This window comes from Protomyctophum parallelum (assembly GCF_964188405.1).
Source record: "Protomyctophum parallelum genome assembly, chromosome: 17".
NCBI classification, from domain to species: Eukaryota; Metazoa; Chordata; class Actinopteri; order Myctophiformes; family Myctophidae; genus Protomyctophum; species Protomyctophum parallelum.
Genome location: NC_139719.1, coordinates 15,294,011 through 15,316,354, shown reverse-complemented (window position 1 = coordinate 15,316,354; position 22,344 = coordinate 15,294,011). Strand labels below are relative to the sequence as shown.

At 43.6% G+C, this 22,344-nt stretch overlaps 1 protein-coding gene across 1 annotated transcript in view; it reads left to right on the top strand.

The window, feature by feature from the left end:
* The first annotated feature begins 11,378 nt into the window (after nucleotides 1-11,378).
* Nucleotides 11,379-22,344, top strand: part of cpxm2 (carboxypeptidase X (M14 family), member 2) — a 49,699-nt gene continuing 38,733 nt past the window's right edge. The window contains exons 1-2 of the mRNA XM_083788061.1: nucleotides 11,379-12,141; nucleotides 18,782-18,886. Coding sequence (XP_083644187.1) covers nucleotides 11,724-12,141; nucleotides 18,782-18,886 — 523 coding nt within the window. The 5' untranslated portion in view covers nucleotides 11,379-11,723. The remainder of the gene's footprint in view (nucleotides 12,142-18,781; nucleotides 18,887-22,344) is intronic.

Genomic DNA, 22,344 nt, shown 5'->3' with positions numbered 1-22,344 from the left:
GACTGCATCTGTGCAGCCTGGGTGAATAATTTCCTCCCAACAACTCGTTGACCAGATGTACTTCAGGGTGCCCGTGGGTACAGTAAGCTATACAGCCCGTGGATATCAGCAGTGTCCAACTCCGGCATACATACAGTAAACCTTGTGCTTCCTGTCGTGCCCAGTAGCACTTAACTCATGCTGGACAATATTATATTCCATTAATATATAGTTCAGTATTCAGGGGTTGCCCGACTGCCTTAACCTGACGCTGCCAGATCCAAGAAGCTTGCTACACAAGTTTGTTTCACAGCTTATTGGGATCTGGGATCTCGGGAGCCAATTCGATGACGGGGCTGTTCCTTTTTTTCAAGATACTTGGTAGATGATTGGACCGTCTGTCTATCACCGTGTGGGCGTGCAAACACAACCAATCATATTGACGTGTCTATATAGCGTCACATCCGGTTTCGCACATATCCCGCCCTTAGCTCACGCTGATTGGTTTGAACCAGAGCGGTTCGGTGTTAGCTCAATCCCCTGAGCGATCTCAGATGGATGCTGTGTTGGGGAACATGGTTACCCAATACCGCCCCCATCTGGCAGAGTCAGGTTACGACTGCCTGGGCATGACAAGTAAATTTAATGTTGCAGTGGAGTTTGCTTTCAGGTTGCCCGACGGGCAAATGCATTCAGGTATTTAGGACCATTAAATCAGAGCGCCCAGCGATTTGCAGCAACGGAGCACAAAATAGCGTCACACCAGGTGCTATCCCGGTTGTAGCTGAAACTAGATAGATGTAGCCAAAACACCCCAGAGGCGAATGACAACAACGGGAGGTATGATTAATTCTAACACGACTAGCGACGGGACCGCGATGGACCTAATCTTTAGTTATTCACCTTTTAAGATTTTCGATCTGATCCGCTAAAATGGGGGAGAACATTTTGGATGACGTCCCAACCGGAAATGACATCGAATGTTGCCCAACAGACGCTCCCATGCAGCCTGGGGAGCGATGCGATCGGTTTTTATTAATCTCCGTCCTGAGCGCTGGGCGTTACTATTTGATAGGACGGAGAACTCCATTTATGCCGCTCAGGGTGTTAAATATTATTGGCTATTCATGAAGAACGATGGTACCTTTTTTTTACAATTAGCAGTTGCGCTCGTTCCCTTTTTCAAAGTCGTTAATCTTAATTTGTTCTACAAGTCTACATTTTACATATCAACATTTGTGACCTGTACTTGCCTGACAGGCAAGTGCCACTGAGACCTTAGTGTCAACCCCTGGAGTATTATGTCATGATAAAATAATCCAAAACACTTGAACATTTGCTCAATAAAGAAAAGTTTAATATCGCAAGGTTTCGGTCAAGGGAAAATGTTTGTTTTTGACACATGAAATGTGTCAAAAACTTTCTTCTTCAAAGTGCATTTGAAGAGGGGGGGGGCGCTAGTGAGCGTATCATGGAGTAGACGTGTTTCTGTGTAGCTCTGTCAACTCCTCACTAAACTAAGTTAAAAAATATGCACTTGCCTCTTCCAAACTAAAAATGAGCGACCCAGATAAGCAGACCAACACCAGAAGAACCCTCAAAGTGCATTTGAAGAGAGATGTTAAATTAAGTACCTGGGCAACAGTCGTCCCGACACATTCCGCCTTTCCAATTAGTCACTCTATAGTTCACTGACACGCACATCATGGTTTGTTTAGGTGTGGTCACATCCAACTGGAGCTCATCCCAGCTACAATCAGTATGGAAGGAATGCAGAGGAACACAGGTGTCCAGGAGAAGAGGAAAATGGGGGTCGTTCGGTAGCACACCGAGACTCAGGCCACCACTTAGCATAACGTAAAGCGAACACCTCCAACAGCGTGATGAATAGAAGGAGAGCCTTTGCTGTCGGTCACCCGCTGTACGCTAACTGAAGATGACAAGTACGCATAGTGTCCGGACATCCTCGACATCCTTTCCTATCAGCAGGCAGCAATGGTTTTCCAGATACGTTGACAGCTGCAATATCGCTTTTGCAGGGAGGGCGTCTAGGGAAGCCATAATAACTCGACAGAGATATGATGTTGTCATTGGAGGGTTTATCAGAGCAGTTTTGCAGGCCTGTGCAAGTCCATAATGGCTTTGTGTCAACAGGTCTCTCTCAGCAAACAGCCTTTGAATCACAAATCGCCGTTGCCATGGCTAAGTTGTGTGCCGTCAGAGATCGAACAAAGCCATGCACCTCGCATTGGAAGAATGTCCTTTCTATTTCCACTTTAGATCTCGCACGTACTCAGCTATTTTTGTAAATCATCTGCAGCCTGAGAAATACCAGCCATAGGCCAGCTGGCCGTTAACGTTCCTTGTATTGATTAGACCGCTCGCTCGCTCTTTAAGCCGAGCTCAGACTTCTAAACTCTCCTCCGTCTCACTCCATCACTGGCCGCAGCTTTAGCCTACATTCTCTGTTCACTTGAACTGCCAACAAATTCAAGAATTCAAGAAAACATGCAATCGGAAACTAGAGGCTTATGTTTCGGTACCTGGTCAGTCCAATAACAAAGGAGGAGGGGAAGCCATGAGCGCTATTGTGCTGTACTCATCAGTATCAGGGATATGAGACCTCTCTAGAACACACCATCAGACGAAACAGGATAAGCCCGCAAACTGTTTGTGAACCTGCTCCACCGATCAAATAAAGTGCACCTCAACTCAATTTCATATCCTCACATGACCTTTATTCGTGAATAAAGCCAAAACCCACTACTGCATTACACAAGATCGAACAAACACCTGCATCTGCATGCCAAGCGTTCACCGTGTCTCGTTTCCATGCAGCCTGGGATCTGTAGACAGTAATCAAGCTAATTAAAACCACTAAAGATGCATCGATATTGAAATTCTGGGCCGATATCAATGTTAAAAATAACAATTTAGGCGATAGCCGATACTGATACCGATAAATGTTTATTTAGTTGTTGTTGTTTTTATTTCCCCCTTTAGGGCAACAAGCTTAGTAGTAGGCTGCAGATAACCAACACACCCAGTTACCAACATAGCCAACGCAAAATGTATGCTTATCAACAACCGATAAATATCGGCTATACTGTTTTTACTTAAGTAAAAGTATCAATACTGCAATTTAGAAATACTTTAATATACTTAAAGTACCAAAAGTAAAAGTAGTCATTATGCAGAATGTCTCATTTCAATATATTACACACATATTACACACATAAAGACCCACAGGAAAGTGGTCTAAATCTTCTAAACGTCATTAACATATATTTATTTTTCGCAAAAAGGGTGAAGTGTCCTTAAATGCACTTATGTTATACTTTACACAACTGAGACTCAGGCTATACATCCAGTGTTTCATTTAATGGGCTGGCTGACAGCTCAGCGTGCTCCAAGCCGGACATGGGCCAAAAGCCGTCAACAGAGCTAACAGGACTCCAAAGCAGACTGCTTTGCACATGTGTATGTGTCTGCATCAGGAGGACAGAACGGACCGGCCACCTGCCACGTCTAACATGGTTTCCAATTCCCACATAGACACATGGGAGCAATATCATTTTATTATTCTACTTGGGCCGGTATTCAGAAGGTCAGCGGATTAACCCATTAAGACCTGCTGAGACCAGATTATACAAAAAAAGTTTTCTGAAAAACGTGCCAGTGGAGCTCAAACTTTTTCATGTCAATTATCTGGATTTGGCCGCGGAAACCCCTGGTTCTAAAACCTTTTTGTGCCAAAGATCCCCAAAATTGTATTATGTATTTGGCCCGCGGACATCCCAATCTGGACGGTGCCAGGGATCCCCCAGAAGAGAAGATTTACATAATAAATGTATAGCCCTCTGCGGCCACAACTTCAGTTAGTGAGATTCCATCGTTTCATATAGCCTGAAGGTATGGGACCGTCCGTCACCTCCTGATTGGTTTGCGAGGCAGTTTCAGACTGAAATGTCCAAATAAAATGACCGAAAAAACCCATTTCACCAGGACTTTAAATCGTAATTATTCAACGTACATGTTGTATCTTCTCAGGCCTCCCATAGCGTACTCGGATATGAGAACAGTCAGAGACAGAGAGCTGGGTCTGAGGAGCCTGCCTCCTCTATTTATGTCTGAGAACAGAACAGTGCTGCTTTGCCTCTGGCTTTGCTTGTCAACTGCAGTGAGTGGAAGCGGACTCATGGGGGGATGGGCGTGTCTGTCTGGGGGTGGCTGCAGACCTGGAGCACAAAATACGGCCCAGGCAGTTTGATGAGTCACGACCCAGAATCACGACCCAGGGCCCAGCTTGAATCACGACCCAGGGCCCAGCTTGAATCACGACCCAGGGCCCAGCTTGAATCACGACCCAGGGCCCAGCTTGAATCACGACCCAGGGCCCAGCTTGAATCACGACCCAGGGCCCAGCTTGAATCACGACCCAGGGCCCAGCTTGAATCACGACCCAGGGCCCAGCTTGAATCACGACCCAGGGCCCAGCTTGAATCACGACCCAGGGCCCAGCTTGAATCACGACCCAGGGCCCAGCTTGAAACACAGCCCAGGGCCCGGCATATACAGAGCTGCCAACCTGCACACATTTTGTGTACCAACCACGCAATTATAGGCGTATAGACACCTAGAATTGCGTGGTTGGTACACAAAATGTGTGCAGGTTGGCAGCTCTGCATATAGCACAAAGTTGACAATAACCAAGGACCTGTTCTCAGTGGTTCTCAGCCTGTGGGTTGGGAGTGGGACCCCCAGGGGGTCTCCTCTTTGTGGGTCCCAAGATGACAGTAAAGTGACAATGTAAGGACTTTTAAGACCTTTTTTAACACCCCCCAGGGGGTCTCCTCTTTGGGGGTCCCAAGATGACAGTAATCAACAAACTAATATAAGAAAATCACACCCGTGTGAACTGAGTGGTGCAACTATACGTACAGTACTGTACTCTGTACTGTATTACTCATACTACTCTCAGTGTACTGTGCTAGTCATACTGTACTGTACTACTCCTATTGTACTGTACTACGTGTACTGTAGTAGGCTACTCATACTGTACTACTCGTACAGTTCCGTACTCAAGTGGACATGGAGACATAGGGACCCACATTGCTGTTCCTTGGAGTGACTAGCACCACGCAAAAACTGTAATCTGTACATACTGTACTGTACTGTACTGTAGTATTCCTCGTATACTGTACTGTACTCCTCGTATACTGTACTGTACAAGCCCTCCTCCCCGGGGTCCCCAGTTCAAGTACATTTATTTTGGGAAACCTTGAAAAGGTTGAGAACCACTGCCCTATCTACTGATCAAAATTGTACCTGTTGCACGAGAAAATAATTATGATTCTTTGAGTGTTTGAGTGATAGCCACGCTGTTGATTTAGCGCGGTCCGATGTGCATACTGACAGGGTGGGAATCAGTTATAATATTTGTTATCACATAGTACTACTAGACCATGAAATTAAATACGTTGAGTTGACAACATCAGCATCTAGATAATGTTGATGAGGTTTCCGCTCATGATTGTTAACAACCGTTTAAATTGGCCTTTGCAAATGAATCAATATTGAGCAACTCGCACAACTTGTTTCTCAGGTAGTGTGTTATTATCAGCAAGTACTTTCTGAAGAACACAGAAAACACATTCTTGATAATAACCGACATGGGGTAGAGAAAGGTTCGTGACACTGCATGGTGCTGTACTCCTATATATCTGCGAAGTGCTCCAGGTTTCTGCAACCTCCCCCGTCTCTGTTTAAGAGCACAGGTACCATAACAGGTACCATGGGTATCATGGGTTCCCCTGTGCCTAATTAAACTGTATCTGTTTTATCTGTTTGAGTTGGGCTTTCGAGGAAGCCCCGAAGTCAACCAGAGGCACATCTCTGATGATTTTTGCTTGGAAAGAATGTGAACTTTTTAATAAGCTCACTTACAGAAGTTTTGCATTTTTATAGTTTCTGACTCGCTTTTTTTCTTCCCCGAGAAGAATAAAAATGAAGTGAAGTTGGCACTCTGCCCTGTAGTCCATTTCCAGAGCACAGGCTGTTACCACCAGTCAGCACGACACCAGTCAGTCTCTAAAATCTATGCACAGTGACAGTTTTTAAATGCGAGTACACACCCCGTGTGTCACCCTTGAGGGATCATCCGGCACGCAGTAGCGGTTGAAGCCATTCTTCAACGGATTTCGTTTTTTTCTTTTGTATTGCCTGCCCAGATGTAGATAATGCCAGTAGTTGAGATCCCCCACCCACCCCTATAATGAAATGCACATGCCTGGAGGAGACTAAGGCAGTTTCCAAGGTCGTAATATGGAAACTTTGTTATGGATCCATGAATATGTCACATTGGATTTTTTTTATTTATTTTTTACATGTAAATAACAAATGATACGAGGTAGTGTGTCCCTGTCGGGGTGGGAAGGGATCTGTTTGTCCTCTGTCAACTCTCAACATCAGAATTCGTTAGACAGACTGGGCTGTGAGCCAGTTTGACATACACGCACGCACACGGTTTTATTTGATGGATGATCACAAAATATATGTGAGCATAACGTACGACTTATATTCTGTTGCACAATGGTGTCGTGCACCAGAAATAGCAGATCTACAAGCTCACATACGTGTCATTCAGTGACGCGTTGTGAGCTTGTGGATCGGTTATTTTCCGTGTGCGACACACCCATGTGCAATGGAGAATAACTCAGGCTTAAGTGTGTGTGTGTGTGTCTGTGTGTGTGTGTGTGTGTGTGTGTGTGTGTGTGCACGTGTACATTATGTTAGCAGCGTCAAGGAGAGTGGGGGGCTACCATCACTCTCCTCATGCTAATAGTAGTTGGCCTGTACCCAGCATTTTGAAGGAACTCTGGGTTCATTACAGTCTCACTTCAGCTGCACATTTCTCACCGGCAGCAGCTTAAGTCGAAATCTGGGACACTATAAGGTCGCGTTGTTTCACAGTCAGGTTTCCATCTCATCCTACATTACCAGTAGCTCCACTCCAGAAAAGGGGTGGGGTGGGGGAAAGACCTCACTTTTCTATAATCAGCCCGAGTTGTACAACATCTCAATTTAAAACCATCAGTCCACCAATCTACTATTCTGGGTTCAGAAGAACAAGAGTGCTCTATTTTGGTGCACTTTTCTCATTTTCCCAAAAAACCCGTGACTAATTTCACCCTCTCTCTCTCTCTCCAACCCTAAAGATTTATATCGGTACTGAATGTACCGAAAGCCCAGTCCCTCGTGAATCAAAGCAGATTTCCCCGTTCATTCATTATAAGGTGGCCAGGCAAAGTGAGGGATCTTTCTCTTCTTTTTTTTTTAACTACGACTGCAGCAGCTCTAACCTGTCACTTCACTCCCCGACACGCAATTAATGACAATCCAGCCAGGGATTTTCTCCTCTCTAAGAGAGATTATGGAGGGAGCAAGACGCTGTCACTCCGCTGCCCTGCGTGCTCTTTTGTGAGAAAGACAGCCATTGTCCCAACATCCCTGCTTCCCGGGCCGTGTGCTTGGCCTTGTCACTTGAAAGGCGTGCCTGGTTTGTCCACTTATTATTTTTGTCCCCCTCGGGCAACACGTTTTACATAATTATCTTTACTTCATGAGCCCACCTTAAAAGGTGCAGTGACACTGTATTTTCTTTAATCATAAAGAGTGTTTGCTGTTCAGTAACGGGGTTCTCCCTGTCCTTCCAGATCTTAAAAGATATTTTCAGGTTGGGATACCAATTTTATCCAATCAGGAGAGAGAAGCCATACAGGAAAGACAAGTGAAATTGGAAGTGATGACCCTAAGAAATGAGTAGACAATTTTTTGAAAACATTGAAGCCGATAAGTGGGTTTAGTATTAACCGAAACAATATAACGTACACTACATTTTTGGATTTTTTACCAGCTGCTGTGTATGCACAGCTGGTCAATGTTCTCTCTGCTGTGCTTTCACACCCACTTGCTGTAATTGAGACCTATACGTTTGTCATTGTCTGTACTGACAACCTATCGTCCTGATTGGCTATACCGTCTCTAGGCAACCACACACTTTTTGCCTCTAGCCGACCTCTCAGCCATGGCATATAAGGCAGCAGCTGGTAATTCATTGATGACTTTACTTTAAAAAATAAATAAAATGGACATACAAGGTTTCTGCTCAACAGGATCATATAATGGCAGAGACAGATTTTGACCTCGATTGGGACCTCCATCTTTGACCAAAAGTGTCATCTTCTTGGGGCTCCTTACTGATCCCCCCCCCCCCCCTCCCCCCGTTGAAGTGAAGGGCACTCTTATCATCATACGTCATCATACGTACATCAACTCATTCTCTCAACCAATGGCACATCCCCCACCCAATCACTACTGCAAATCACAATTTGCGTCCTCTGCCTCGTCTTCAATGTTTGTGTTTACACACTTTTGTCTTCAATGTCTGTGTTTACACAGACCCTCAAAGCTGCAGGACATAGGAGGGGCTAGCGGCAGCGTCCCTCAAAAAGCTATAGAAAGCTACGGTTTTGGACGTATGAGGTTTTCACCTGACAGTGATGCTTTTTTGGTGAAGGTATCCATCTGTTGATGCCACAGCCAATGTAGAGGACAGACAGACACACGTCTTCATTAAAGTGCAATATAAGTAAATACTTAAGTAAAGATGCATTCAGTCAGCATATACATGGCAGGGGGAACTGAAAGAAGTGATCTTGCAAAGTCAGCCCAAATCTCCATATGTCTAACTTTTAATTGACTATAAGCACAGAGAGGGGGATTCTTGTGTTCTGGTGGTTGTCGTGGAGTCTTTAAGCGCACACTGGGCAGCCATTCTAATTGCTCCAGTAATACAGGCTTTCTCGCCCGCACCGCCCTCACCAGTATGTCATGCATTGGGAGCAGGCTGACATTCTGCAAAGCCGTATAGTTATTTTAAGGTGTGCAGAGTGGGAGGATGTATCTTGTCTCGACGCCTCTGTGTCAAAATCACAAAGCATCCTTCTCCCCCACTCCACCCCACACGCGCTATGGCTGCTGTCCTCATCTCAGCCCCCCGGATTCTTTTCGCACCCTGCTTCCTCCCTCCCCAGCAGTTTAGCTCAGCCGATGGGGAGCTCACATGGGCGTGCTGTAAATGAGGAGTGGGTGCCTGCCTGGTTGGTTAGGGGGGTTGTGCCAGCTGAGCATTCATCCAGCTATCTGTCCGCCCCCACAACTAAGATCCCGTCCATTCCACTCCGCTTGCCCGTTGCCCACGTCAAGCCCTCTGCCCCCCCCTCCCCTCCGGCTTCTCCTGCCTCTATTCAGAACCCGTCCAGCCGGCTGACGCCTCTTGATCACACCGGGGCGTAGAAGAAAAAATTCCAAGCGACCTTTTCTGAGCACAACGTCCAACCCCCCTCTACCCAGCAGCACACTGTATCCCCTCGCCCCACCCCCCCCGAAAGAAAAAAAGGTGTACACCTAATGAACATTTACTTAAGTACTGTACTCAAGTACAATTTTGACGTATTTGTACTTTTACTTGAGTAATTCTAATTTCCAATACTTTTACTTTAGTTACTAGTTAGTACTTGGTAGATTTTGATTATTATTACAATTATGTGGACGTACTAAAGAAAGATGCTGGTGCTGGTGCAGAAAGCACAAATGAGCTGGCCAGATGTATGGAGAACCGAGATGACTGGAGACGCAGATGGAGGGCTCGTCTGAGGACGACGTAGAGATAGAGACAAAACATACATTCAATCAATACAAACATTCACATTGTGTGCTTGTAGATCGGATATTTTCAAAAGATGTTTAGACATTAAGTGGGACTTTTGATACTTTTACTCGTGTACATTTTGAATTCTGGACACTTCTGTACAGAGTGTACTTCTTCTGCATTGCAGTATTGATATACCTTTACTTATGTAAACAAAATGCGAGTACTTCCTCCACCGCCGCTAATGAACCAATAGGCTCAAAGTGTTCCGTGCAGAGGCTCAGCGGTGAGCGGGAAGCCCACTGAGCTGGCGGCGCCACGAGGCCACGCCGCACCGCTGTGATCTTCCCCTTAATTTGCTTTGCCTCAGGTTGATGAAATGTCAAGCTCCCATACAGTATAGTTATTTGGTTGTGCGAGCAAGTTGCTCCGTGGAATCCCTGCACTCCTCCCGATGACTAATTATTTGACGCCTGCAAGGCAGGCGGCTCCACACACACACACACACACACACACACACACACACACACCACGGAAGTATACTGTATATAGGTATAGGTGGGTAAATGTAACTAACTAAACTCAGGCGTTGTGCAATAACGACTCTTGACTTTAGCCTTTGTTATTGTATTGGGGTGTGTGACTATTAACTATTATGTTGAGACTATACAGCATATATACAGTATTGTATACTATATAGTACATATTCTGCTGCTGGCATGCAGAATCATTTGTGTGCGCACTTGCATTGTGTGAGTCTATAAGAATGATAGGGAGAGAGAGAGAGAGAGAGAGAGAGAGAGAGAGAGAGAGAGAGAGAGAGAGAGAGAGAGAGAGAAACCGAGAGAGAGAAACCGACAGTGGGAGAAAGAGCCTGTAGTATGCCAGCATGCTTGGGTGTTTGTGTGGATGATGAGTGAAAGAGAGAGAGAGAGAGAGAGAGAGAGAGAGAGAGAGAGAGAGAGAGAGAGAGAGAGCCAGCAGAGAGTCGAGCGAGGTACGATGAGAAACAGACAGCGCTGATGTGATGAGCCCTGACACACAGGGCATAGTTCCATCTCTGTGTTGCAGCATGCCTGGATGCTGCACACAGAGAGAGAGAAAGTCGCTCCGTTTATACTTAAGACTGCTCATTAATGTGTAAATGACTAGGTCCAAACAGGTCTGGGCATCACACACACACACACACACACACACACACACACACACACACACACACACACACACACAAGAGGAAGCTGGGATAATGTGTTTTTTTACATTTCTGCGCCACGAGTACACCGTGTAGACTAGTATAATTGCTGTGAGTCCTTATGTGTCTCGGTTGTTCAAAACCCAAGTGAAGCGGAACTGGCAGCTCTGGTGACAACCAAATAAACCAATGATTTTCACAGCAGTCTTTGCTTTTTGGGGGGGAATCCAGGCTGCATCTGTCAACGCAAAAAAAGGTATAAATTGACATGAGTTAGAGAGAGCCCTCTGGGGTGCTTTACTGATGGGTAAAGGAACTTTTAACCCCCCCCCCCCCACTCCTCCAGGAAAAGAGCAAACTTTACTCCGGTTCCAAAACTCAGTCCCTGCCCCAGACCCCGAGTGGGAGGGCACGTAGATGAAAGCAGATCCTGTGGAGCAAAGTGTCAATGTGCACCACAACCCAGACAGCCTCCTCATATGCCTACACAGTGTCTCACTAGTACCAACTACTCACTCCACAAAACCACTGTGTGGTCTTCTTCGTAGACCAACATTTGTTTAAGACTTGAGAAAAAGAAACAACCTGAGCCACCTGACATCATTTAAAGAAGAAAATCACTTTCTCTCGGCTTTCCTCTCAGTCTGTCTGTCCGTCAGTCCATCCGTCTTCCCCTCTCTCTGTATCGCTCCCTCCACCCCCCCCCCCCACCCCCCTCCCTGCATTTTTCCCAGTCTGAGGCTTCCATGGACCCTCTGGCTCCGCTGCCTAGGAGCACTCGGAGAACTTTGTGAACTCTCCGTGTCGGAGTGGGAAGGAAGGGGGAGGCCAGTTGATGGGATGCAGCCTGTCAGCAGCAGCAACGGCAGTAGACGACGACGCAGGGACCCGACGACCATGATGATGATGATGCCGGAGATGACGACGACGACCCCGCCGCCCGGGGCCACCACCGCACCGAGACACCGGCGGCGCCTCAGCCCCGTCTCCTCCCTCGCTCTCCTGGTGCTGCTGGGGATCCTCGCAGGGCCGCTGGGTCAGGGCCACGCAGCGGACGACGAGGATTACTATATACAGGAACTGCTTTCCAGAGACCTGTACAACCGCGTTGTTGAAGAGCCAGAGGAGCAGCCTCAGCCTGTGGCCTCGGTGTCCGATGGCATGCAGGAGGGGCCTTTCAGGAAGAAAGCAGTGCCCAAGAAGAGCAAGGCGGTCAGCAGCGAGAAGACGGGTAAAACGCCCACTGAACCCAAGCCAGGTAAATAAAGGCACTTCCACACTGCAGCCAAATCCTCAAGTGTTCAACGTCAACCGTTTCATGTAAGGACCCCCAAAATGATATGTATCTGGCCGCCGACCCCCCGATCTCAAAATATATTGTTCCAGGATCCCCCAGAAGCAAAGATTTGAGTTAAAAAATGTTCGTTGTGAATTTAAAGATTTCGCAAATTTCCAATAGCTAAAGTTTAAAATAATGTTTAAAATCTAAGGTGACACAGATGTGTCTAAAGCCCAAACCACACCAAAATGTCGGGTTGGAACAAAACGGTTTTTAAGGTAGACCACACCGATGCAACTCATTGCAACTCAATGAGTTGCAATTTGACCCTTTGGTGTAGTTTGGGCTTTATTAAGACTAAGGAGTTTTATGTGCAGTACGTGCTCAGCATGATGAAATAAAATGTGTTATCTTTTCACTCCACACGTCAGCCTTATGGTCTAGAGTGTACTAAAAGCCCATTCACCCCACTGTGCAAATTCTGTACAAAAAGCAATCATACAAAAGAAATAGTGTTTACCCTAGTCTAAACCATGGGAATCAATCATAAGACATTGTCTGTGACAAGGAAGTTGTGTGTGGGCACAACTTCTAGGATAATAAAACTCTTACTTGACTGTGATGACAACTGTCACGAGATGCCATACTGTATAGCTTTTTGATTACTAGCCAAATAATGCTGCAACAATGAAGTAAACTTTATTTGCATATAGCACTCTTTAAAACGAACTAAAGTTGTGCTAGAAATAATTAAAAAAAGAGCACAGCTAAAATGTTTGTGAGAAACTTAATAAACAAACATTGAAGTCTATAAAAGTAGAACTCAAAGTTCTCACTTAATTTCCCAAGCTATCAAACTGTATAATAACGTTAGATATAAATATTAATGGGACAAAAATAGTTGATTAACTGTTGATTAAATGTTTCTGCTGCTGACTAATGGCACAACACTGAATGAAAGGGAATGCCTGGCATTGTGTATCGTATTGTTATTTTAGCATTTGAAATATGATTTAGAAGAGGATAAAGTTGTTCAGAGTCAAAAGCAAAGCAGTTCAAATAGCAGCTTTTCATTTCATGGCATGGCAAGGCATGGAGGAGACGGCCTACTTTCATCCCCAAAGTGAACTGACATGCCCCCCCCCCCCCCCCCCCCCCCGCACTGCTTGATGAATCGAAATGGAAAATGTAAGACAGAACCCTGGTGTCTTCTAGGCACTCAAGAGGACCAGCTGAATTCAATTGAAACGGTGATGGATGTGCAGAAGAAGAAGAAAAAAACTAAATATAATAGCCCCAGGTAGTCATACCTCACCCCTCCTTAGTCCATGAAGACCTGGCCTCAATGGTCTTCAGTCAGTGGTTCTCAAACTACTTCATGTCAAGGTCAAGGATCCCGCGCGCAAATTTTAAGTGACCACCGACCCCCATCTGAAAATCTATTGTTCCATACAGAGACCCCCCGCAGAAGCAAAGATATGAGTTAACAACGGTTGCTGTGAATATTATTCAAAGATTTGCACAAGGTTCAAGGTTCTTGTGGGGGAGGGAGGCAGAGTTGGAGTGGGGGTGTTGACAGAGCTCACAATGAGTTTGTATCTGCTATTTTAGAGTATAAAATAATGGTTAAAGTGATTAAAAGCTAAGGCGACACAGATGCACAGATCTTCATCGTCAGGTCTAAATGGGTTGGACACCGATCAGAGCCAGCTAGGGTTCTGTGTGGCCTCCACAGTATAATAAGCCTATCCAACTGCCTGCAGCTCAGCGGCGGTAAGGATTGCATTAGCGAAACCGTGTTGCGCGAAACACACGTGCAGAGCTCCATAATCCTCCCCCCTAAAGGCAGCGAGCAATGGCAGGAGCCTGTCATGAGCCTGAGAGGGGGCTCGCTCACAGCGTGTGCAACGATACGGGCATAGTCTGGAGGCAGGTTTCCATCCTGGCCCGCTGATTGGCAGGCTGTTGCTAACAGGCATGAAGGTACTATTGAGGGCATTTGTTGGAAAAAAGTAGGCCTATACTCAAAGTTTTTGAGTGTATAAAGTAAAAGTATCAATACTGCAATGTACTGTACAAGTAAATGTGTCCCGAATTCAAAATGCACTTGAGTAAAAGTATTGGCATCAAAATGTATGTAAAGTACCAAAAGTAGAAAGTGCTCACTATGCAGAATGTGCCATTTCAAGTTTTCAAATGTATGAGTTTGTATCTGAACATTTTGAAAATAGCAGATCTACAAGCTCACAATGCGTCGCAACGATGGCAGATAACATGAAGGTATAGGGTTGGTGTCCTATATAACAGCGGTTTCCAAACCTTTTTGGCCATGCACCCCATGTTACCTCCCGACCTAGCTGACAACCCCCACATGGAAATATAAATTCCATAAGCTATATAGAGACATATATTTCCTATTTATGTTTATATATATGCACATATATGTATATGAACCTGAATATGGCATAATATATGCAGCATAGGCTATATTCTGCATTGCTTGACATATATTGGCATAATATGTTAATATATTTAAAATAAAACCTTAGCACCACCATTAGAGTTTTCATGTCGCGCACCCCCTAGAAGGCGCTCACGCACCATAAGGGGTGCACGCACCACAGCTTGGGAACCACTGCAGTATATACCAATGGAAGATAACACGAAGGTAGAGCATTGCTCTGCAGTCCCATACCAATGGCAGATAACATGAAGTATAGGGTTGGTCTGCAGTCCTATATCGATGGCAGATAACTTGAAGCAGCTGCAAGGACAGTGACTTAATGGGTCAGGCATCCATAAGCCTCAGGGTCACCTGCTGCAAGTGTATGTGACTCGAGAAGGAAGACGATTAATCAGCTTCCTCGTCATTGTTGAGAGTTGCTAAAGCAGTGGTTCCCAAAGTGGGGTCCGGCGACCCCCAGGGGTCCTTGAGGGAGTTCCAGGGGATCCCCAGCTAAATGATAGTTCGGAACCAAATGGAGGCATAATGGGTCTGTAACTCTGAGAGTGTACAAATGGAACTAAAAGGGACCCGGTTCCATAATGCATGTCAAACTGGGGGTCCTTGACATGGAAAAGTCTGGAAGCCACCATGTTGAAATATATGCATCTGATCCAATTAGGGATATATAAAGGTGATGTGACTGTGACCGTCATGCTATCATCCGTTTCCATTAACAGCTGTTAACAGATTATTCAATTAAACTTGACAGAAAATTCTGCGGTTCCATCATTGGGAGGTTTTCTGTGACTGTAATGCTGTCTGCACACGCGAGTGGGCGAGTTAAAACAAAAAGCCCTCCCCACCTTTGGCAGCCACAGAAACGTCTCTGCTTTTGCATGTGATGTGACAGACAAGACGGTGCACTTTTCATTTCATTTTATTCCTCGTGAAAAATATGCCATTTCCTGGCCCTGTATTGCAACTGGTCAAACACATATTTGATTAATTAAGGAAGATAATATTCCTTTTGTTTTATGTTAGACATTGAGGGATTCAATTCTCAGATTCTTTTTCATTTATTTGTAAACGTTGCTTATCAACTAACCAGTTAATCTATCGGTAAGGTTATCAATGATTGAATTAATCGATTATTCCCATCCCTGGATCGTATACATGAACAGTAGGATGAGGGTGATGTTTTAGTCCTAATATGTACCGTGTATGAAATTGGACTAATCTATACTGTAGCATCCATCCATCTTCAACCGCTTATCCGTAGTCGGGTCACGAGGGCAACAGCTCCACCAGAAAGCTCCAGACATTCCTCTCCAGAGCAACATTAGTAACTTCCTCCTGGGGGATCCCGAGGCGTTGCAAGGCCAGTGAGTCGATGTAATCCCTCCATCTGCGCCTTGGTCTTCCCAGAGCTCTCCTTGCTGTACCGTGTACTGTATTGTATCTTTTACATTAATTCGTTTAATGTGAAATCTGGCAACGCTTCATGGCCAACCTGACATTTCCAAGGTTCATTGGCACCTGATATTGTCAGCGTTTATTCCATCCATTATCACGTCGCTGCATGCTGCTCCGTCTGTAGCACAATCGAAAACCATTAGCCTAAATCACATGCGCAGCTTAAAGCATTGTTCGGCGCGTATAACCTGCATGCAGAGTAGGCTGACAATAAGGGCTTTCAGATGTGTAAAAGATTGTTATCGCATGGGGCCTATCATGACCTGACACTCAGTCAAGTGAAATGCACATTCCTCGCTCTCATAGTTCCTCTAGGAATGTAAAAACCCCTTCCACACCCCCTGGGTTCATGCTGGGTATATTGAATGCTTTGAACCCCTCAGGTAGTCGGTTCAATACATGGGATCAGTGCTGAATGGCATGTCATTGGTTCAGCACAGTGGTTTTCAACCAGTGGTCCGGGGACCACCAGTGGTCCTGGAGATTTGGTAACCAAATGGATAGAACTCTTGAGAGTGTAAAGTGAAACCAAATGGACCATATGGTAACAACATCCCTTTGTTAAAATGACGCACACACTCCTCTCTGTCGTTCTAATTAATTTGTCTCATGTCCAGCAGCTGTGCCTAAAGTTTCTCCCGGCGGATCCTGCCGGGAGCTGCCTATATAATATGCCATAAAAAGCATAGGTGAGTTCCACTCTAAGTCCATTTGAAAGAGTCCACGCTGCGCTGAAACGGTCAGCAAAGACACGCTGCTATGGTCAGATGTTGCCCAGCGTCTTTAAGACGTAAGGAATGGCTCGGAGAAAAGCCACGTAAAAGATGAAGTTTCTGAGAGAAAAGACAGTCTTCCTCCTGCTCTTCTCACTCATCTCTTCGTTGATTTTAGGGGTTTAAATATTATAGAGCTGGTATTTTGATTACTTTGTTAACTAGAACTGCACTCTGTCGAGTGCATACTTGCTTGTTGCACACTAGTAGGTCATAAATGGCCAACTAGTGTGCAAGCAGAGCGCGCAAGTACTTTCGACCGCTGTAAACTGTGGAATCTCAGTATCTCTGTGAAGGAACGTTTGAAATGTCTAATTATTAGGTGTAACTATTTGCTATACCTACTTTATGCATGTAAACACCTAGTATTATTAAGTAATAAGTATGGTTCAAGTTTCTATCTATATATAAGAAATAGTTTTATCAATTTAGAAATATTCTGGATCCCTTTTTAGTTTTTCAAAGAAAAATAAATCATTGATATGTGATGAAAAAAAGGTATATAAACTGAATTAAAATATGTTATACCGTATAATAATTTTATTATTTATTGTAAATTGTCAATTGTTTTAAATGTATTTCATCTTAGACTATAGTGATATTAATACTAAATCATGATCAGAGTAATATGTGTCTCTAACTCCAATTTCTGTAATAATACTTTCACATTTGTTAAAATATTCATGGTCTAAAATACTTCCATAATCTGTAGTTGGATTTGTATTTAATTGTTTAAAGCCTAATCTTGACATGAAGGTCTTTATACTTCTATCTTTCTCAGTATATTGGTCTTCATTGAAATCTCCTATTATCATAATTGCAGAAGTCGGAGATGATAGATACTTTACCATGTTTTCGAGAAAAGTGTTTAATTTTGAAAGGTCTGTTTTAGGTGATCTGTACATAAGAATGATATATAGATCTTTATCTTTTACATGTACTAACGTAAAGCTTTGTGATTTACTGTTTGGACACTACCATTGTTTTTATACACTCCAGAAACATAATGTCGTAATGAATACGTAAGTGACGAATTTGGATTGTGACATATATGTCAATCAGTGCCTCGCAACACTAAAACATATCGTCATTACGTCACCATCGAAAACCAATTACACTCTGGCATTGGGTCCTTTAATCCACATATTTCTTCCGTCATCATTGAGAACTAGTTATAAATATACTATATATATATGTGTAATTTGTAAGTTGATTAGCGGTATTCTGAGGTTACTTTGCGCCAAAAACCGTCCCAGCCAACCCGCCACTTTTGATGTGTATGCAAATAAAACGGCAAATTGTGCCTGATTTGCTGGGACCAGATTACATACATGACCATATTTCTTACGTCATCATTTAGAGCTAGTCATACATATACTATATATATAATTTGTAAAATAAAATAGCAAATTGTGCCTGATTTGCTGGGACCAGAGGACAAGGTGTGTATATGTATGACTAGCTCTCAATGATGACGTACTACTATTTACATTTGGGGGATATTTCACAATAATAAATAAAACATGTTCTAGACATTCTAATGATCACAAAGAAATATATATATTACAGACATTTTACTTACTTTTATCAGGGTTAAAGGTCAAAAGTCATAGGTAAATAAAAATATATTTTTAAGTTGTGTGAATTTCTGCCTCTGTGGGGGGTATTTATATGCAAATATCATGACCAATTACATTGCAGTGAACATCAATGATGATGTTTAGGTGATGTTTAGGTTTTAATTAATTAATAATCGTATTATTGTAACGTGGGTCTTGCAGGGTTACTTAAAAGCACACTAGTACGAAGAAAATGTACTTCGTTTCTGTGTGCAGCGCACCACTGCCTGAATGCAAAGAGGACGAAAGCATTGAACGTATTTGCATTATGCACACCATGACACGAGTGTCCTTCCTTTTACCTGCAGGGAAAACGACCAACAGGAAGGCGGAAAAGAGCAAGAAGGGCGCCTTGAAAAGCCCCAACAGCATTTCAGAAGGCGAGGAGGGCCAGTACGGTGCCGTTTATGAGGGTGAGTTAACACGTTTTACACCCGACTGAGATATAGTAACGCATGATCCCCTCCATGGAGTTATTTTTCAAAAGCAAAAACCGTCTTCGCCCTTCTCAGCACTTCTCTCAGTGCTTGTTTTCCTTAACCCATTCTCGGCGGTAACCCTTTTTGGTGTTTTAAGCATTATGTTATACTTTAGCTATTGAAAACTAGCAGATCTACAAGCTCATAGCTTGCAGATCTGCTATTTTTGAAAATGTGGTGCAAATCTTTGAATATATATTCTTTCAGAGCGAAAGTTTTTAACTCAAATCTTTGCTTCTGGGTCCCTGGAAAAACATATTTTGGGATGGGGGTCCGCAGCCAAATACAGATCATTCTGGTGGTCCTTGAAATGTAAAAGGTTGAGCACCACTGACAAAGAAACATAGGTTTTTTCAGAAAACTGTCATGATTTAGAAGACATTTTGTCTAAATGGGTTAAGAGTGAAATATTGGCAATAACAAAAGATGATACTCTCGCAAACGGAGTCAAGTCCGCGTTGCAGAGGAAGCAGTGTTTGCCATGGATCACTGTGTAATTGCCACGACGATGCCAGCGATGCTGTGGTAAACGTCCAGCTGGGGCTCACTGGGCCACTGCAGTTTGTTTTGATTCTGCTTTTTACTGCCTCATGCTTCTGAGCCAAGTGAAATGACAAAACAGACTTACTGTGATGAGGACTTGATTTGGAACTTAAGCATCTCTATACCTCAAACCTTCCAGGACTGTGATTGAACCCATAAAGTAAATTTATTAGCCTATGATTTGCAGAGTAAAAGCGATCGTTGTGTTTAACAACCCAGGAAGGAACACAAGACAGGCTGACAGGGGCCTGCCTGAGATCCATGAATCCATGTTGGTCTCAGACGTCACGTGGCCAGTCTATGACCTCCGTCATCTATGACATATGACTTTATAAACTGTAAGGTCAAATATTAAAAAAGAATATCGTTGCTGTCGGGAGGAAACCACTTAGAACTAAATTTGGTGTTTGTTGTTGGTTAAACAAATAGTGAACCAATGACAGTAGTAAAAAAGTAGTAAAAAGTGGTTCAGACAAAACCTCTTACCTCCATTGGGCCCTCAAACTGTCTGTGAAAGCAGCGAAGTCCACCAGCTCTCCCCCTCTCGGAGGTAATTGACAATATACTGTATAGTCACAAAACTAACTTTGATGAGGCCGGTATTGCTTCTGTTTTAAAAAATATAAGGTTTTCTTAATTTCCTGAAAAATGCATATTTTTCATTTCCTGAAAAATGAACATTTTGTAGTTTATAGGTGGTTTCTTCCTGACAGCAGAGATATATTAAACATATGGGGAGAAATGCATATAGAGGTACTTCCATAGCCTACTGCAGGCAGCATGCGCAAGACATTTGGCACCGTTAGTTCAGCTGTTCCTGAGATTTGACCAGACACACACATACACGCACTTGGTCGCTATAGGGGCCATGCCGTGAAAACACACACAAAACATGGTGTGCATTATGAACTTGTAGATTGGTTATTTGTGGCATGACTCCGCCGTACGTCAAAAAGCTTAAGCCATTTAGACCTGAGGCCGATTCTAAAAAAAGAAGAAGAAAAAGGCTTTTAAATCCAGTTTTCTGAAAAACCTATGTTTCATGTCAAGAACCCTAAAAATTTTAAGTAATTGGCCACGGCACTGACCCCCATTTGAAAATATGTTGTTCCAGGGACCTACCAGAAGCAAAAGATTTTAGTTAAAAAACGTTCGCTCTGAAAGAATATATATTCAAAGATTTGCGCCACATTTATACGACTTTCTAAAGTATAACATTATGCTTAAAACACCAAAACAGGTTCCCATCCTGAATGGGTTGGGAATGATACTCAGGCCAGAGGTAGAAAGTTACTGTGCATTTGGAAGATGATTGGAGACTGTGAGCAGAGCGTTGGACCGGTTTATCTAGAATGAATTAGTTAATAGAATTAACTTCATGCATGGACATCATCTGGCACAGCCGCACAGCACAAATTAGAATAGCACGGCACAATTCAGAACAGCACAGCACAGCATGTGCACTTCTAATAGGCCCTGCAGCAAACAGCCAGAATACGGATCGCCACAGACCCTAGACCTACATCATGTTTTCGTGTCAGAAATGATGACTACTGACCTGCCATCTGAATTATGTTGCTTGTTTAATGCCTCCGACCCTTGGGAGCAGCTGCTTTATCTGGACCACACGTGTGGGCTTAAGTTTTATAGTGTGAGAAAGTGAAGAAGGCCGTAAAAACACAGAACACTTGGAGTGGAGTTCACCACAGGTGTGCAGGTTTTTTCAGGCTTCTTAAAAACGTGCAAAAGAACCAAATGCAGTATTAAAAAACAAACAATATTCTCCTCAGCAAAACTTTGTTTTTTTTGTCGTGGTTTCTCCTTTTGTCTTTTTTTGCCCCTTTTTCTTGTTCTCTCTCCTTTGAAGTGTTCCTTCTGAAGTAATGATATCAGTGAGCATGGCCCTGTTATGTGTAACACCGAAATAATGATATCAGTGAGCATGCCCCTGTTATGTGCAACACCGTAATGCATCTGAAGAAAAGTGAGAACTATACAGAGACATTGGAGATGGAGTCACTTGGGGAAAGGATGACATGGTGGTACAGGGGGAGGAGGGGGAGGGAGGGAAAAGGGGGGAAAAACTTGGGAAAGACACTAAAGACTGGTCTGTACTGCTCTTTCCAAATAAAATAAGCAATTAAAAAATATATATATATTTTTTTTTAGCACAGGGTAATTGTCATTTGCCGGCATACAGCAGAACAAGAGCACATTCATTAAATGATTAATTTACTCAACCGCAGAAGGATTTGTAATTTTGTATTATTCACTTTGCCGGTCAACCACAACGCTGTATAGAACATTTTCTGTCTCAGGTCACCCCTTGTAAATAAGATTTTCATCCACGGCACCGCCTGAATTACATTACCTTTTGTCATATTAACGGTACGTAAATATGTAAATCTTTCCCCCAAACTAAGATACAGTACCTATGTCACGAGGAAAACTGTTTTCATTAGGACAGACTGAAAATAACTTTTATACTTAACCACTTAAAACCCCAGCATTCTTATTCTGGGAGGAACATTCACCAAAAAGATCTGCTATTTTTTGGGTGAAACTACAGGCTGAAAAAGAATGTACCAAACATAGAGGGTGTAGTACATGGTTAAATTTAAGTGACATTGATAAATTCCAAATATGATCAAAGTATTCTGAGGCAACCCTAGACTTGTGTCAAGAAACCCACTTTGAGAAGCCCATGGAAAACACCACAGTCATAAGATGTTTCCATAGAAGTATCTCACGTATGGACGGGATGCGTGGTGGTACAGTATATATGACAGCACGTCTCTGTGTTTACGACGGCCCACTGACGAGGGAAATCACAAAGATCACGGAGTCTT